Source organism: Gorilla gorilla, chromosome 5 (genome assembly GCF_029281585.2).
Source record: "Gorilla gorilla gorilla isolate KB3781 chromosome 5, NHGRI_mGorGor1-v2.1_pri, whole genome shotgun sequence".
Classification (NCBI taxonomy): domain Eukaryota; kingdom Metazoa; phylum Chordata; class Mammalia; order Primates; family Hominidae; genus Gorilla; species Gorilla gorilla.
The window spans coordinates 37,802,010-37,821,244 of NC_073229.2; the positions used below are offsets into that span (position 1 = coordinate 37,802,010).

At 41.3% G+C, this 19,235-nt stretch overlaps 1 protein-coding gene across 3 annotated transcripts in view; it reads right to left on the bottom strand.

Moving 5' to 3' along the window:
* Positions 1-1,313: 1,313 nt before the first annotated feature.
* The window catches only part of MBOAT1 (membrane bound glycerophospholipid O-acyltransferase 1), a 117,329-nt gene continuing 99,407 nt past the window's right edge, over positions 1,314-19,235 (bottom strand). For all 3 annotated transcript variants that reach the window (XM_004043326.5, XM_055391279.2, XM_055391278.1), the window contains 5 exons: positions 18,554-18,657; positions 15,399-15,463; positions 13,059-13,191; positions 9,856-10,007; positions 1,314-2,693 (listed from right to left, as the gene is read on the bottom strand). In XM_004043326.5, the coding sequence (XP_004043374.1) occupies positions 2,567-2,693; positions 9,856-10,007; positions 13,059-13,191; positions 15,399-15,463; positions 18,554-18,657 (581 nt within the window). In that variant the 3' untranslated portion in view covers positions 1,314-2,566. The remainder of the gene's footprint in view (positions 2,694-9,855; positions 10,008-13,058; positions 13,192-15,398; positions 15,464-18,553; positions 18,658-19,235) is intronic.

Below are 19,235 nucleotides of genomic sequence, written 5' to 3' on the forward strand. Positions count from 1 at the left end.
AACAACTGCAATATTTTAGATTTGGCTTTTTCAGAAACAAAACCAGAAAGTGTATTTATTTTCAACTGAAAGCTCACAATCCAATAAGTATTTATTAACTGCATCTTATATTTAGGACAACTTGGAAATCTAAGGTAATAAAAACAGTCCCAACCTTCCGTCTAAATGTTGGTCCTCAGTTGAAATCTTTTTCTATGGGTAAGTGGTTTTCAGAAGAAAAAGGATGCTAATCAGTCTCCTATGTGTTGTTCTTTTTATATAGAATAAAGCCTCATGTTTGTGTCCCAGGGCCTAACACCAAGTCTGACATACAGCATCCATAAGCTCAACTCCTAGAGGTTTGACTTCTCCTCATTCCATAAGGAGTAATCAATTCTGGGCAGTCACTAGTGGGACCAATAGCCCCAGCTTGCTCAGGACTGAGGGCTTGAGAGAGTCCTTGGCAAACCAGGGCAGCTGGTCACCGAAGCAGACACCTCTCCTCTCATTACCAAGTTCTTCTTTCAGACATGAGGATACTTACATTACATACAGTGAAACCTGATCATCAATCACATTGTAAATTCAAAGACTTCACTGTAATATGATTATTCCACATACTCCACACCAATGGTAATATTTACCATTTTTGCTAGTTTGCAAGATGTACACTTTTCTTGGTCTCGTACCTCAAACTATTCTTGGTGGAGACAAACTCTGACAGATTTTAGATACCTACAACCCCCTTCCCCTACCCACTATCTAAGATTCTTCCTGGGACAGCAAAGTAGGGTTGCCCCAAGATTTCCTTGTTAAAGTGGGGTGAGACTCATGCACTAGCTCACATCTACTACTTCTTAACTTCCACTGTCCCAAATAAGGACTAAAGTTTGGGTTCTAGTACTCTCCCCCAGCACCAGGACTGTTTACATGCTGTAGAGGAACAGGCACATCACATTCACATTTCACTATCCTAAGAGAAGCAGCAGTAGGACACCTTATGGAAAGACTCACAGCTGATCGTCTTCATGGGACCATCTTGGACACAAATCTCAGCTCCACCACTAATGCTGTGATCTTAGGGCAGTTGGCAAATGTCTCTCTGATTCTCAGTACCCTCATCTGTGAAAGGGGGTAAAATCCTACCTGCAAAGTTGGGAATAAAGATAGGAAATTATACCAAAACACAAGACACCCAAGGGCCTGAAATATACAGTAAAACCTTAAGTTGGTGCACATTTGTTAACACACACACACACACACACACAGGCTTCTGAACATCAAGTCTCTATTGACACAGACAAAAAGCAATTATTCCCATCAGAAACATTTCCTTTATATAGGAACATACTGTTTATTCAATAAGAAACTAATTTTTTATCATTGGATTTGAATAAATTTTCTCCTCCCAAGCAATCTGATTGGCAGTACACCATTGCAGCATATACTTTATTATTATCATCATTATTATTTTCCACAACATTTAATACCAAGTTTCCTTCTCTCACATAGAATATTACCCAATAGAAGTCTCCAAAAGGGGCCATAGCACATTCATAACAAAGATAGAAAAGAAAACTTTCAATGTCTGCTTTCCAATATGATGATTCAACTAAAACAAAGCTGAATTTCTCAGCTATGAAACTGAAAAAATGAAAATCAGCCCATGTGTACATCACGGCCAGCCATGATCATTAACACCTCCATGAAATGAGGGAGAAAAGAAACAACTGCTTCTTCTTACCAAACTTCTATATAACTTCAAATTACTTTAAAAAAAATTTCCTAAAAGGCATTCTGCTGCCTTTCTGAGGCATGAACATTTGGGTGTCTTCTCAAGACCAACCCCAGGCAAGCAGGTGGCACCTGTGAAATGGAAAACATTCGGAAAACAGCAGCCCCTCTTCAGCTCCATGTACAGGAGACTTTCTGATTTCCAATCTTGGCTCAGGTCAGAAGAAAAAGGGGAAAGGTTACATTCCTGGAAAGAAAATACAGCCTATTTGAGGACATGTCTGACTTTCAGTCCATGCACTAGTCCTCTTGGCTCGTAGAGTTTTCAGTGCCCTGAAACCATGATCCCTCTGCCTCCATGGTCCTCTGAGTGTAGTTATTATGTCTGCAAACCAGTAATGTCACAAGTCAAAGGGTCTGGGGCTTCCCAGGGAACCACTATGTCTGAGTATATTCTGATTTGAGAAACCTGTGACAAGTCTTCTCAGCACTCGCCTTCTAATTTTTGGAGCCGATGCCTGGGTTCCCAGCATCCAGGTCACAGTAGCTGGAAATCATGCAGGAAGGGCAAAAAGCCAGCAGCCCAGAATGGACTGTCTCTGCAGCTCTGGCACATTCTCTACACACCGCCACACCACTCAAATGTCCTATAAAATATCAAAAGCAATAACCTGGACATGGCCGATTATCTGTACAAAAAGGCTTTATAAAAATACTCCCTGCACTTTAAAAAAGAACAAAATAAAGATGCATGTAAACATCGCCTCTAAGCCACCGGAGGAGCCCTTGAAGCCTTGTCATCTCATCTTTCGAACGTTCTGCAGTTTTGCTTGTTCCGCTTCTCTTGGAGGTATCAATCTGTTTTTCTCTTATTAATAGAGTTCAGAGTCTGAGGCCGCCTTTGCGTATGAGCTTGTGGTTTCATTGGCAGAAACAGTATTATCAGGAGACTTATGATGTGCAAATAAAAGTACATGGACCTGGGAATAAAAATATACAAAAATTATATTTCAAATAAGGATGTAGATGGGAAACATCACCTAATTATATCACCTACAGTATGACAAGTGAGAGCACCGCTTTTGGCAGTAGGAGACCTGTCTACACTCAGGCTTCCCTCAATCTGCTCCACAGATAACTCCCTTTGGTAGGTGAGCGGGTCACAGATAGACTGAAACCACAAAACTGGGCAGGGCAAACCAACTGGCTCATCTGTGGATACACACGGTACCGTCCCATTGACATAACAGGCTAACCAAGAGAATTAACCCCACGACAGCCAGACACCCCCAATATTCTAAGCCTAAGGACTCCCAAGACCAAATTCAAACCCAATACTGTCATATGACACTTAATGACATTTCAGCCAATGATGGACCACATTAATGATGATGGCCCCATAAGATTATAATAGAACTGAAAAATTCCTATCACCTAGTGACGTCGTAGCCATCTTAGCGTCATAGTGTAATGCATCGTTCACATGTTTGTGGTAATGCTGGTGTAAACAATACTATGCTGCCAGTTGAATAAAAGGCCAGCACATACTATTACATACAATACATAGTACTTGATAATGACAATGAATGATTACGTAACTGGTTTATATATTTACAATACTATACTTTCCCATTGTTATTTTGGCGTATACTCCTTCTACATATTAAGAAAAAAAGTTAACTGTAAAACAGCCTCAGGCAGGTCCTTCAGGAGGGATTCCAGAGGTACTGTTATCACAGGAGATGACAGCTCCATGCGTGTTATTGCCTCTGAAGACCTCCCACAATGGAACAAGATGTGGAGGTGGAAGACAGTGATATTGATGATCCTGATCTTGTGTAGCCTAGGCTGATGGGTGTTTGTGTCTTAATTTTTAACAAAAAAGGTTTCAAAAGTAAAAAAACAAAATAGAAAAAAGGTTACAAAAAATATAAAGAAAAATGTTTGTATACCTGTACCACGTTTTTGTTGTTGTTGTTTTGGTTTTTTGTTTGTTTGTTTGTTTGTTGTTGAGATGGAGTTTCACTCTTGTTGCCCAGGTTGGAGTGCAATGGTGTGATCTCGGCTCACCGCAACCTCCAACTCCCGGGTTCAAGCGATTCTCCTGCCTCAGCCACCCAGCTAGCTGGGACTACATGCGCCACCACGCTCAGCCAATTTTGTATTCTTAGTAGAGACAAGGTTTCTCCATGTTGGTCAGTCTGGTCTCGAACTCCCAGCCTCAGGTGATGCACCCACCTCGGCCTCCCAAACTGCTGGGATTGCAGGCATGAGCCATCATGCCCGGCCACCATGTTTGTTTTAACCAAAGTGTTTTATTATAAAAGAGTCCGTTTTTAAAACATTTAAAGTTTATAAAGTAAAAAAAGTTACAGTAAGCTAAGGTTAATTTATTATTGAGGAAAAGTTTTCTTAATAAATTTAGTACAGACTAAGTGTATGGTGTTTCTAAAGTCTACAGTAGTGTACAGTAATATCCTAGGCCTTCACATTCACTCACCACTCACTCACTGACTCACCCAGAGCAACTTCCAGGCCTGCAAGCTCCATTCAAAGTAATACAGGTGTATCCTTTTTTATCTTTGCCAGATTTTTACTGTACCTTCTCTATGTTTAGATACACAAATACTTATCATTGTGTTCAAATTGCCTACAGTATTCAGTACAGTAACATACTGTACCAGTTTGCAGCCTATGAGCAGTAGGCTATCCCATATAGCCTCAGTATATAGTAGACTATACTATCTAGTTTGTGCAAGTACACTCTATGATGTTCAAACAACAATGAAATTGCCTAATGATGCATTTCTCAGAACATATCCCTGTTGGTAAGCAACATATGACTGTATTCTATTCCTTAAACACAATGCAACTAACACTTTAACCCATTGCTCTACTCAAGTATAAAAGGTTCTTCTTTTGTGTCTTATGAGCCAGAAGAATCCCAATTCTGAAAATCCAGTCCATAACCCTAAAAATAACTGTCATCTAAACTAATAAAAAAAACAAGTTTTGCTTTTGACGTTTGTGGACTTCTATTGCAAAGCGTAGTATTCAGCAGTATGCACAATGTAGATATCCAATAAATACTGGGCATATCAATACCTGCAAGTAATTAGAAACAGCTGCATTGGCACAACTGTTCTAGATCCATTTGGAAAGGTTCAACTTATACTTTCCCTAATGCTTTTTGAAGAATAAAGGAAAATAATGTTGGGAGGGGGGAAAGCACAATTGATTTATGCATCATTACCCAACTTCTGTGATTACAAGGTCAGGCACATTAGAATCAGATAACTCACATATGCCCCTAAACTTCCCCATCCTTTAGCAGGAGGAATGCCTCCCTGACAATATTTATAGAATAGTGAAGAGCTCGAACAGAAGCAAGCATACATGCATTCATTTATCCTTTCAATACGCATTTACTGCTTAGGATATGCAAAACAATAAACTGGATCTACAAAAAGGCATCAGCCTCCACCCCTTCCCATGTGGGAATGGAAACAAGACAAGCACATGATTAACAGCTGTTTAACCAGGGAAGGGGTAAGCAGCAACAGCAAGTGACCATCTAATCTACTGTCTAAACCAAGACATTATTGAGCGTGGAAAAAGCGCTCCACAGATAAACACGGTGATTTAACAGGTATAGACTGGGATTCTCATGGGCACACCCTAGCCATAGGTAACTCCAGCTTTCAAAATATGCACATCCAAAATATGTCATACTTTGTTCTTGAGCTTTGCCTTAATCTTTCATATGTGGCCAAATCTACACTGGAACAATTACATTAGGTAAAATCCAGCTACTTTGAACATCAAGTGGAAAACACCTAGTAAGGTTTAGTAACCTCTTCTGACATTTCATATTTCTCTACAATTTTAAGGAATATTTCATCTATTATGGAAAGACTAAACTAACATTTATTGATCATGTCAGGCACTGACCTAAGGACTCAGATATAAAGATGAATTAGGCAGGGTTCCTGCTCTCAAGGAGTTTGCCATCTACGAAACTTTCTACGCAAATTCTAACGTTCTGGCCAGGTGCAGTGGCTCAGGCCTGTAATCCCAGCACTTTGGGAGGCCAAGGTGGGTAGATTGCTTGAGTCCAAGAGTTTGAGACCAGCCTGGGCAACATGGCAAAACCCCATCTCTACAAAAATAAAAAAATTAGGCGGGTGCGGTCGCACGTGCCTGTAATCCCAGCTACTCGGGAGGCTGAGGTGAGAGGATCACCTGAACCAGGAGGCAGAGGCTGGGGCAAGCTGAGATCACAATCGCGCCACTGCACTCCAGCCTCGGCAACGGAGGAGACCCCAACTCAAAAAACAAATAGAAAAACAAATTCTAACGTTATTACCCACTGAATTTAAGAAAGAGTTATCCAATTCAAGACAAAATGATGTATGTGAATTTGCTTTTCAAAATGATTTCATAGAAAGGTTCTTTCATAATATATTTAAGTATTCACTTGGGCTCATTTACAACTTAAAGAAGTTAGACTGAGCACTCTAAGGCTGAGATCTGAAGCCACTCTAGACTGAACACTGACTACACCTAACAACGAAGTACAAGTGAAATTTCAATGTTAAGCAATGAGGATCTACTGAGAAAAGGGTTTGCATACAACTGTGGTTTACTGCTAGCTACTGAATTTAGCCCAAGGGGAGGAACAGATCTGGAACGCAACCAGGCCTGCCTTCACTAAAAAGCTATGCAATTTTATTTCTTCGCCAGATTCAGGGATTTTCTTAAAAGATTATGAAAACACTGTTTGAGGTGTAATCAATCTGGAATAGCCACTGGCAATATGTGGCTGTTAAAATTCTAATTAATTAAAATTCAATAAAATTGAAAATTCAGTTCCTCTGTCCCACTAGGTGCATTTCAAATCCTCAAGGGCCACACATGTTGGGTGGCCAGCATCTCAGATGGCACAGATGTAGAGCATTTCCGTCATCATAGAAACTCCTTTTTTTTTTGAGATGGAGTCTCGCTCTGTCACTCCAGCTGGAGTGCAATGGCGTGATCTCAGCTCACTGCAATCTCCACCTGCCGGGTTCAAGCAATTCTCCTGTCTCAGCCTCCTGAGTAGCTGGGACTACAGGCACATGCCACCATGCCCAGCTAATTTTTTGTATAATTAGTACAGACAGGGTTTCACCATGCTGGCCAGGCTGGTCTCAAACTCCTGACCTCATGATCCACTCGCCTCGGCCTCCCAAAGTGCTGGGATTACAGGCATGAGCCACCGCGCCCGACCATCATAGAAACTTCTATTGGACACAGCTGATCTAGACAGGAAACTTAAATTCAATAAATAACTAGAAACCAGAAAATATCCTAGGTTGGTTCATCTAAAATAGGCCTACTTGACCCAAAAAATGTCAACTCCTGTTTCATCCTAAACAACGGTGTTTTTAAAAAAATATTGTGGGTTGATTTTAAAAAGAAGTGAAAAGCTACTTGATAATTTAATTCTGCCCCTTGAGTTCCTGCCTACGCCTAGTTGTTATGCTTTAGTTGGTTAAACACAATATTATCACTAGCAAATCACCTATTGTGATCACCAAGCAGTAGTTTGCATCCAAAATAACTTCTCCTAAAGAACTTTTTAGTAACTCCACTACTGATATTGCTATTAAGGGAACACTGAGTCTGAAACTCAGGTTTAACATTTAGCTGCTGTGTAAATTTTGTTACTCACCCTCTCTTGAGCCTCCACTTCCTCATGCGATAAACAGGACCACTGATACCTACCCCGCCACTCTCCTCAGCTCACCTCCCTCCACCTTGGATTCTATGTTCTGCCCACATTCACGTTTCTCTGGTCTTCAGTGCTCGGAGCTTCGTGCTACACTATGGGGGGCTACATGACGGGGCTTTTCCAGGCTGTTTCCAAGTCTGGAGCATGGCCCATAATGCCCTCCTTGCCCACCACGCTCACACATACTGAGCCTGCTTCACTCCCACTGCACAACCTCCAGGACTGAGCTCAAAAAGATGCCCCCAGTGCCTAGGCTGAGGCAGATTCCTGTTACACACTCTCTTAAAACTCTATACCATTCACTCAGAGTATGATCTCAGCATGTATTTATACATTTGTCAATTACTCCCTGTCTTTTCCATCAAGCTATCACCCCAGTGAGAGCAGAAATGATTTCTATATTTTGCTTTCCATTCTAGCTCCAGATTCTAGCACAATGCCTAGCACACTACAGGTATTACATGATACTGAGTGGAATACAGGCACTTCTGCTATAATATGATCAATATATTCCTTAAAAATCTTGTATGAGGCAATATCAGGGGCTTAGAATACCAGGGCTTACAGGAAAAAAAAAATCATGTTAGAAATAGATAATTCAAAACCTAGGAGGACTCTGTAACAAAAACAGAGCTTTAAAGGAGACAATTTGGACAGCCCCTGCAGACAGCTCAATGGTGCCAAAGGCTGCTTCTGGGCATGTTAAAAATGTAGAGGACAAAAGGGCAAAGGTTGGCTTCAGGGCACTGGTAAATGGGAATGAAATTGGAGCCGGAAGCATGTGGGGCTGCCCTAGGTGGGCACAAGGAGGCAGAAGCAGTCAGAATGCTGGCTTGGGGATACGCCTCTCTGAGGAGGGAGCCCCAGTGAAGGGGGCTCCTGTTTGAGGTGTAATCAATCTGGAATAACCGCTGGCAACATGTGGCTGTTAAAAGTCTAATTAATTAAAATTCAATAAAATTGAAAATTCGGTTTCTCTGTGCCACTAGCTGCATTTCCAATGCTCAATGGCCACACATGTTGGGTTTCTCATCTAGGACTGAAATGACTCCTATCTCTCTGGCAGCTGAACTGAGGGCTTCTTTTTGGCTGAAGCTTACAATTCTCTTCCCACTCTTCTGGCACCCCTTTGCATAGAAAAATTTGGGTATAAACCAGTACAGCTTCCATGTTATATTGACATAACTTCTTATCACCTAACTCGTAGTATAAAAGCATATATTGTAACAGCATGGACTTCATTAATGAGTGTTATATGGTTCCCTCAACCTTGTCTTCTATAGCCTCAAAAAAATCATCCCACTTATAGACACTGATACACATATTGAGTAGTAAAAAATTCTTCAATCCATTCATGACCCCTCCATCGGCTATAGGGAATTCCCAACTTAGGAAGAAGGTGTGTTTGCACTGTTTATTTCTAAGTAACTATTTAAAAAATGATACGATGTTCCAAAGTTAACCTAGAAAAGCCTGTGCAACTCATTAAATAATACAAGGTAGCATTTATTAAGTACAGACTATATGCCAGATACTGGCCAGAGCCCTCTGCACATTTACCTCATTAATTCTAACACTCAGTACTAGAGACGGTGCTCTGAGGTGAATTTTCTTCTCAGCCTCATTTTCCAGTTGAGAAAACACAGGTAAAAGAGGTTAACAACTTGTCAAAGATCACACACAATCAGTTCACAACAGCATGTGCTCAACCACTTCACAACAGTGGAGAAATACAATTCATTACACATAACTGTAAAAGAATAAAAGTCAGCAATTAGAGGTTTGCAGTTCACCTGGAGCACAGGTGTTTGACTATAAAGATTGGTCTGCGGTGCGAGCCTCCTCCTTCTCCAGCCTCAATTCCACATACATGCCTCCAACACATGCAACTGGCAGCATAAATCCCCCACCAGCCTCACCAGGGAGTCCTTCTGCACACCACTCGATCAGGCAATGACAGCCTCAGCCGCACCCCCCGCTCCTGCCTCCATTTCTGTCCTGCTCTCAGAACACCTCATAGTCCCCAGTACAGCCTACCCCCCAGGAGAAAGAGCTAAGGGCAGCAAATTCACCCTCTGAGTTTTTACTCAGGGTCCATCCCTTCAAAATATATTGCCATGAGGGGGTCCCTGAATAACATTCTGAATGGCTTAAGGGATTCCTGTGAACAGTGCTCACATGTATCGGAATTTGTACATTGGCGTCTCCAGGACAGCCATTTCCTCTTAAAGCTTCTATGGACATTTCCCACACTGAAGCCCCAGTTAGAAGTGTTTAGGACTGCTTCATTCAATTTACTGCCTCCTAAGTCAAACACAGTGAAAACAGAGTCGTTTACTAGATGGCAACTGAGAACAATGGAAACTTACTTGTATAAGCTGATGGTCGGTTCAACTGCCAACATCACAAAGGGTGCTACCGTGTAAGAGACAGCCAGCTGAGTGACGGCCCAGGTGCCTGCATCATACACAGCCTTGAGAGCTCTTGAAGAAAGGAAGTAATGTCTGTAGTTGTTCCTGACCTGCAGGCCAACACAGGCAACAGTAGTGAGGAGGGGGTGAAAAACAAATAACTTTTACTCTGTGCATGCAGATAGTATGCCACAGGAACATGGGCTACAGAAGATAACCAACATCTGAGTTGTATTTTCAACTACAAATACCATCAGGACTCTTTTTTTTTTTTTTTTTTTTGAGATGGGAGTCTTGCTCTGTCGCCCAGGCTGGAGTTCAGTGACGCAATCTCAGCTCACTGCAAGCTCTGCCTCCTGGGTTCAAGTGATTCTCCTGCCTCAGTCTCCCAAGTAGCTGGGATTACAGGCACCTGCCTCTATGCCCTGCTAATTTTTTGTATTTTTAGTAGAGATGGGGTTTCACCATGTTGGCCAGGCTGGTCTCGAATTCCTGACCTCGTGATTCGTCTGCCTTGGCCTCCCAAAGTGCTGGGATTACAGGTGTGAGCCACAGTGCCCGGCCCAGGACTCTTTTTTTTTTTTTTAAAGAAAGAATCTTGCTCTGTCACCCAGGCTGAAGTGCAATGATGCAATCATAGCTCACTGCAGCTTCAAACTCCTGGGCTCAAGTGATCTTCCCACCTCAGCCTCCCAAGTAGCTGAGACTAAAGGCACATGCCACCATGCCCAGCTAAGTTTTAAAAAATTTTTGTAGAGATGTGGGTCTCACTTTGCTGCCTAGGCTGGTCTCAAACTCCTGGGGTCAAGCAATCCTTCTGCCTCGGCCTCCCAAAGTGCTGGGATTACAGGAATGAGCCACCGTGCCTGGCCAATTTTTCTTATTAAAATAATAATAATAATAATACGTGTTCACTGTAGAAAAATGGTCAAACGACTAAGCAAACAAAAAAAAAATTTCTCTCTTTTTTAACACCTCCCAAAGCAAAGCATCACTTAAAAACTTGGCACAGAGCCATCCAAGCTTTTTCTATTCATATGTATCCATGTTAATATTCTTAATGGCACCAATATAATTTCTAGCTCATTTTTTCATTTAGTAATATATCATGCACTTTTTTCCATGCCAGTAAATATTAATCTCCAATATAATTTTAAGTTAATTTTGGAAAAGTTAGCTTGTCTGCCCATCCCATTTTGCTATTATAAACAATTATGTGATGCATATCCTTGTAAATAAATCTCTGCCCTGTTTCCTATTTACTTCCTTCAGGTAATGATAACACAAATAATATTACTATTACTACTAATACAAGCAGCTACCATTTGTTGAGTGCTTACTCTGTGCCAAGCCTGTGCTAATGATTTGCATGGCTCATCTCTGGTTGATTCTCTCATCAAGCCTATTATGTTAGCATCATGATTCCCGTTTTACAGATAAATAAACTGAGACTTAGGTAAAGAGACAATTCTTTGAAATGGAAATTGCTAGGTCGACAGATATACTCCTTTGTAGATCTTTTGGCACATGTGACTAGACCTGCCTCTAGAGAGACCCTCAGTTTCCAGATTCAGGTCAAAGGCAGAGCTGAAAGCAATGGCTAGGTGATAGGCAGGTCAGCCCCAAAGCAGAAGACGCATCAGTGCCCAAGGCTGCCTCTCAGCCCTAAGTTCCTCAGGACAGAGACCGGGGTCCACCCATCAAGCAATGCTGCACATCTGCTATGAGATTTTACTGGGTCATTTCTAGGGTCTGAAGACACTTTATGACTGTTGAGTTCAATCTCCTTCTAGACAAAATAAAAACACTGTTCTATCAACTCTCTCCTCTCTATCCCCTACCTAATTCGTTTGTGAATAGTGTTTCCAGGCCATCCAAAAGAAAAGCTCTACACAGATCTGAGCCTTTATGCCAGTTGAAACCATAGAGTAAAAGACACCTGAGGGAATAATACTCTGGATATGTTAGCAAACAGAATTCTAAGTTTTATTTCTTAATTTGGCCTGACCACTTGTTCTTTAGTTTTCTTTTATAATCTAAATAGTTACATGAACAGGAGAGAAGAAAATGTCTTCCCTGTTTTCTATGAACAAATATGTACAATATGCACTTAATTTCAAAAGTATCCTAACCAGCATGAACAGTAATCCACTTTGTTCATATATATATATATATATATTCCAGCACACCTATGTCTAACTAAAACAAGAGATCCTCAGGGGAGGGACTCTTGTCTTGTTCACTGTGGTATCCCAACACCTAGAACACTGACTAGCACACAGTAGGGGTCCTGAAATCTTCACAGGATAAACGAATTAAAGGGTGAGTGGATAGCTATGTGGGGGCTCCTGAATTCACATCCAAAATATGGCTCAACCAACGTCAATAAAAACTCTTAACATCAGAAATAAGGAAGACCACAATCACAATCAAAGATTAAAACAAAATTAAATACAAAACTCCTGTATTTGGCAATGAAAGCACTGAATCGCAATTACTTCTATGCATGTTCGTCTCCTTCTCGAAGGAGAGTTTTATTCTTTATTATCCTGCTCTACAACAAGCAAATTGCAGAACAATCTAGAGAAACTGCAGGCTCCTGAAAAATCCTAGAGAACCAAATTTACAAAAGTCATAAACACAAACTAAGCTAACTACGTTGGGCGTGTGAACACATGAGGTTAACCTCCAACAGACTCACTTCCCGTGGCCGCTATTTCATTGACTGCTCAAGAGACTTTGTGAGTTATTTCTAGGCTCGGGGCAATGAAATGAGAAATTAAGCAAAGTATAAGCAAATTGAAGTCCTATGGTGCCTACATTAATTAATAATCATCATCATCTGTAATTAGTAGACTGTTCACAGACTTTAACAATTAAAAATGTTTTCATCTCTTAGGGTACTAAACATTGTCCCTAAAATTCCTTTTGTTTCACAAACTACGAACATACAATGGTTAACCATTTTTGTAATGACTCCAGAGGTTCCTACATATTGAAGTATTTCTCTAATGGGAAGACTCTTGCATATTGTTTGATTTTTCAAAACATCACTCCCACCTTCACATCCCACCCCCAACCCCTACTAGGACCCAACAGATAACAAACATGCAGGCATCAGATTACTAAGGGGAAAGACCCTAGGCCTAAAGCACACTTACCGCTCTAGCTGCTAATGTGACAAGAATTCCAGTTAAGAAGGTAAAATAGTACCCAGGGTAGACACCATGCCACAAAGCAGACAGGATGAAGGTTAGCACCGTGGGGTACCATGGAACCCGCTGATAGCACACACTGTGAAGAGAGGAAGGAACAAGACACAGGTGAAACATACCAGCTGCTGTTTCTTGGATAAGACCATGCAGAAATCATTTGGTCATTACTGATGGGATGCCTGCCTAACCGTCTTCGGGGACTTGCAGTGCAATCCAAGCAGCCTGGACTACCCTGGTTTCCTCAGGCATTACCAGATAGGCAATTCACAGCTCAGCCTTTTGAGGGGATGTTATACATTTTTAACCTCCATAGACTAAATGATCTGGACCCATCACACTATATCTGTTACAGGTCTGAGTGATCACTTTCCACCCAACAGGAGTTCCTGCCTTACAGACGCTTACTCCACCAATGGCCTCATCTACTGGGGGTGCTTAAGTAAGTGACATTGGCATTAACAATTTTGGAATCAGGGTCTTTAGAAATGAATATCCTTATTTAGTAAAAATTAATTTACCTTTCCCACCAGGCTCCTGTGCCATCTAACCTAATCAGCACCATCACCCCGTTCATCTCTTTTGGCAATGACTCCATCACAAAATCAATGTGTCAGTTATGTGACCTCTTCAGGTCTCACAGTGTCCATCAGACTTCAATCCATGAATCTGCCTTAAAGAGTGATACTGTGACAATCTAGCAAATGTCAGCAAATACCCTGAAGGTTTTTGGCATTCTGATTGTTTACTTAAAAAAAGTGACAGGGAATTCCCCCCCAAAACTCAGTCTATGAATTGCCAATGGCACTCTAAGGAAGCCACCACCTGGTTTACTAAATGAGAGGACCCAAATAAGAAATAAAATTGAAATTCAAACAGTTAACACCAACCCAGCACTGTGTGGGTGGTCAACAGTAACCGATTTAAACACAAACTAAGCACTATGGTGCTCTCTTCATAGGAAGAAAAAGAATGCAGTTGGAGAGATGAACACAGGACTGAGACCCCATTTGGACACAGGATGACTCAGCACATTGGGAGTACTCAGTGTATAGAAATGGAAGTTTATGCTAAAATCATTTGCAAAATTAATTAATAGCAATAATGTTGAGGCCAAAATTCCAAGATGACTATGTTCAGATCAATTATCAGAAAATATTGCATGAGTTTACTTTGGAGGAATTACTACATACTCTGTCTCTTCTCTTACCCCAGTGTTTTGACCCATGAAAGATGCTGCTTATCAAAACAGTGGAATCTGCTTCAAAGCTTAATATTTGTATACTCTTCCTGTATTTATTATGATAGGCATATCACTAGGTAGAAGAGCTTGCTGCTTCAAGGACAGCATATTATTATTTCTGTAGTAAATAACGTTTTAAATTTTGGAACATGTAGGAAAACAAAAGCATAGGGAAATATCAACAAAAATATAAATTTTAAAAGCATAAACATCTGGGATACCATAAAGCATTTACTGCTAGAGGTGAACACTGCAATCATCGGTGATTTGATGTAGGCATTAACCTTCCTTGACATCTGAGCAATAGACTCTCCCTTTAGGTAAGAGGCAGCACAGCAGAGAGGTCAAGAATCTAATTCTGGGCCGGGTGCGGTGGCTCCCACCTGTAATCCCAGAATTTTGGGAGGCCAAGGTGGGTAGATCACCTGAGGTCAGGAGTTCGAGATCAGCCTAGCCCACATGGTGAAACCTCGTCTCTACTAAAAATACAAAAAATTAGCTGGGCTTGGTGGTGGATGCCTGTAATCGCAGCTACTCGGGATGCTGAGGCAGGAGAATTGCTTGAACCCGGGAGGCAGAGGTTGCAATGAGCAGAGACTGCACCATTGCACTCTAATTTGAGCGACATAGCGAAACTCCTTCTCAAAAAAAAAAAAAAAAATCTAATTCTGAAACCAGACCATTTGAGCTTGTATCTATCCCTTAACTGGGTGACTTTGGGCAAGTGACATAACCTCTCTGGGTCTCACTTTCCTCATCCGTAAAATGGGGGTAGTACTCCCAGCATATCATGAGATTGATGGAGGATTAAACCAGGGCCTGGTATACAGGAATGGCAGCATTCAGGGATATAAAATAAATATGCTACATTATGGCCTTCTCAAATCACTGTATTTCTACTTTATCATTTACAGGGCACAGATGTTAATACAAAACAAGAGTGTCAGATGACATTGCCACAGGCAGACTCCCACTGTTCATCTACTGACTCCCCTCCGAACATATCCCAGTGCCCTAAGTAATGAGGTCGTTTTTGTTTTTCTTACCACTTTAGCCAAGTAGCTGTCTGAATATTCCAGTTTTCCAAGTACACTTTGAAACTTGTGGCAGTCTGGAAAGAAGAAAATAACACCTATCATTTGCTTTAAAAATACCCGAAGTAATGGAAAGTTCTCCCCAGTTTCCCTGGCAGCAGGTTAGATACGGTATTTCAATAGTGACTGCTCACAGTCGAGAGCAAGTCAGCTGTTCCATCCTACACAGGACAGTTTTCTGCTGTTTATAAGATCCACTTTGCAACTAAAACTTGTCTTGCGAAGTCTCCATTTTTTTTCAACATGTATTTTCAAATTACAGGAAAACTGAAGGAACGTTTTGTGGGTTTCCCTTTTACTCTGGTTAAAATTTTTTAAGCCATCTGAATTTTATAATTAAATATTCTAAAAAGGGATTTGCCCCAGGAAAAGTTTCATCATGGGAATTTGGTGCCGTTATGGGGACAGCTTAAATTTAATCGCCATCTTTTCACTGCGTAGCCCTCTAAAACTAGGTCAGTCTTGTGCAGTTAACTCTATAAATAGCTACTCAGGTTCCAATGTTTCCAGTTGTTTCTGGAATAGTAAGAGATTTTATGCATGAAGGCATCACAGTACAGGAAAGGAAACAAATATCACCCAACCGGCAGTGACGCAAGCAAATCAACCACTGAGGAAGAGACATCCCACAATAACCCATTACCTGGGTTTTCTCATTAGAAAAAAAAAAAAAGAAAAAGGTCTCATCCAAGTTCTAGTGATAAAAAGCACGATGCAGCCGGGCGTGGTGGCTCATGCCTGCAATCCCAGCACTTTGGGAAGCCGAGGCAGGCAGATCACCTGAGGTCAGGAGTTCAAGACCAGCCTGGCCAACATGGCGAAACCCAGTCTCTACTAAAAATACAAAAGTTAGCCGGGCCTGGTAGCAGGCACCCGTAATCCCAGCTACTCGGGAGGCTGAGGCAGGCGAATTGCTTGAACCCAGGAGGCAGAGGTTGCAGTGAGCTGAGATCGCACCACTGCACTCCAGCCTGGGCGACATGGCAAGACTCCATCTCAAAAAAAAAATAAAAATAAAAATAAAAATAACCGTGATGCAAACATACAAGGATCAGAATTCCTAAAGGAGGCAGAAAGTCTAAGTGCCCCTTTTTTCTGAACTGTTTTCAACCGTAAGAAAATCATATATAGGCCACACACTGGCCTAATGTAATATGTTTGTAAGGGACAGAAGGAAGGAGGAAGGGAGAGAAAAGTGGGAGGAAGGAAGATAGATGTAAAATAAATCTTTTTATTGTGAGTTTTTATTTCAAAACTTCAAGGAGTTTTATTTATCTATTTCTTCTGCTAATAAAATGCTATAAGCCCAGCCTCAGGGTGTCTTAAACCAATCAGACTTCCTTGTATTTCTTCAGCTCCTTATTCTATATCAAATGTATGATGAAAATGTAAACTTTCTCTTTCTGGTTTTCTTTTATAATAAGCACATAACTTAATGACTTAGCCCATTACCCTGAAGACATGTCCACTGTGGAAGGATTCTGTTTTTTGGCACATAGCTAGGGGGACTAGTAGGCAGCCGAAGGTCAAGGGGACCACCCTAAAGGACGTTTACCCAACAAAACTCCAAGGCAGCCAGTCCATGAGTTTGGAGGGAGAGAAGAATCTTAGTGGGAAAAAGGGGAAAGTCATAACACACTTGAACTCTCTCTGACATCATCTATATAAAAAAGAGAAGCTTACGGATCATGTATACTGCTTTTCCAAAACTGAGACAGGTCATTCTGAAAGCTGGACCTTGTCCACTTACAATGTGGTCCATCATGACCGGGGACTGCTTCTTGCCTCACATGCAGCGACCAATAGTAAAAACATTATTTGTTCATTCAGAACTGATGCTGGACCTTGCCCATGCTCCTACAGCATCTGCCAAGGCTTTCCACCCACAGGAGACCCCAGATCCTCTAGGACTATACAAAAATGAGTGTTTTGCCCACAGTGGCCCTCAATTAATATCTGTTGAATCTGATTGACCTGAATAACCAAATAGCATGATGAGTTTATGTTGAACATATGATGTAATTTACTTAGATAACAGTGGCATGCTTCTATTTCTTTCTGCTTGTCTGCCTTTTGAAGTAGTGCTGTCTCAATGCTAAAAAAAAGAAAAGTGAAAATATAATCCTCCCTATAAATTCCACCATGTTTTGTAGTTAAAATGCAGATCACTTTCCCTCTGGAGGCCGTCCACATGCAAAAAGCTTCAGGCAAAAGATGTTGGGGGCTTCCCCCATGCCTCCTTCTGGCCTAGTTTCCACCCAACGTGGGTGGCAGGTGGTCAGTTTCTGTCTATCTCTGGCTTCTTGCTCTACACATACAACCCCTCCTGCCCAAACTCTCCAGTGGACTCTGTCTGCCCTGTGGCAGGTGGAAAACCAAAACCAACAGCAAACATGAATCACCTGGCTAGGAATGCAACGCTTCTGCATGTTGAGAATCATGCCCCTCCTCCCATTCAGCTGCAACGGGGAAAGGGTCTGAGACTTGGCATTCCTGTCTACTCTGAGAGCTAGCAATGCAAAGAAAATCCAGAATGATGTGGCCCCAAGGAGACCACCTCTGATAATGAGAGCAGACCAAAAACTGTGGTGCAAGAATAAAGATAGAGAAAAACCACACTATTCTAGTGGCCTAAAAGTTGTACATTATGACAATTCTTCCTACAAGTGAATTGATTATAAATGCCTCCAAAGGAACCACATAGAACGTTTGCAATATTGAAATCAAAATACAGGAGCTTCCAGTCTACATTCGTCACTGAAATAGGTAGAAAGAGAAGAGAGAGAGATGACACTGGTACTTTCTAGTTGAAAGAACAGGAATGTAGACAACAAAAAAATTTTCCTAGCTCTTTTTCAGATGTTTTTGTGTCATTCTTCCTTGAACCATTAAAACTGTCAAGAAAGTAGATATCTTAAAAAAAAAAAAAAGACAGAAAAAAACAATTCTGAGATGCAAAATGTCCAGTAGGCTGCTGAGCCTGGCAATTCCCTGAGAGCAGCTTTTCTTCGGACACATGGATGAAGCATTCTGGGGATACAACACTCAAAGCAAATCATTTGCTTTCTTCACTATGGAAGTTGGACTTAAAAGCATTATACACTCACCTCAATTTTCCAGATGTTTAGGTTCGAAAGCAGATCCCAACAGAAATTCCCATTCTTATCCACTCCGCTGAACCCAAAGCCAGCTGCGTTATTCACTGCATCAGCTATGGTTTTTAAAGTAACACATTAGGATATGGAACAAAAGTCACATTGCTGCTTTTAAAAGACACTAAATATCTGTCTAGCTTCAAGATGGAGAAATATGCAGTAGTGTCTTTGGAAAAGGAACCCCAAAATGTAAAGGACCTGCTAACATTCTGAATCAGAAAAACATATTCGGCTGTTTGGTAACCTTGATTTTTATGCATTCATTCCCTTGCATTTAGGGAACACCTGCTAAGGTAAGAGGAAAGAAGCTAGATGTCCATAGAATGCAAAAATGAGAATAAACAAGAAACGAAGAACCAAAATGAATAAATAAACAGTAGAATTTAGTGACCAACTTGACAGGAGGGGAGAAAAGAAAGGTGGTAAAAATAGATCTGAGTTCAAATACACAGACAAGAAGAAACAAGGGACCCAGAAGAGGTCTCAGAGCTGTCACTAAAGATAGCAGGGCATTACCTAAGAGGCAGTGCTAAATCAGGAGGAGAACTGGCTCCGCAAGAGTGATTGGAGCTCCTTGTGGACATGTTAAGCATGACCCGCCGGTAGTGTATCAGTTGGAGCTGCCAAGATGGGG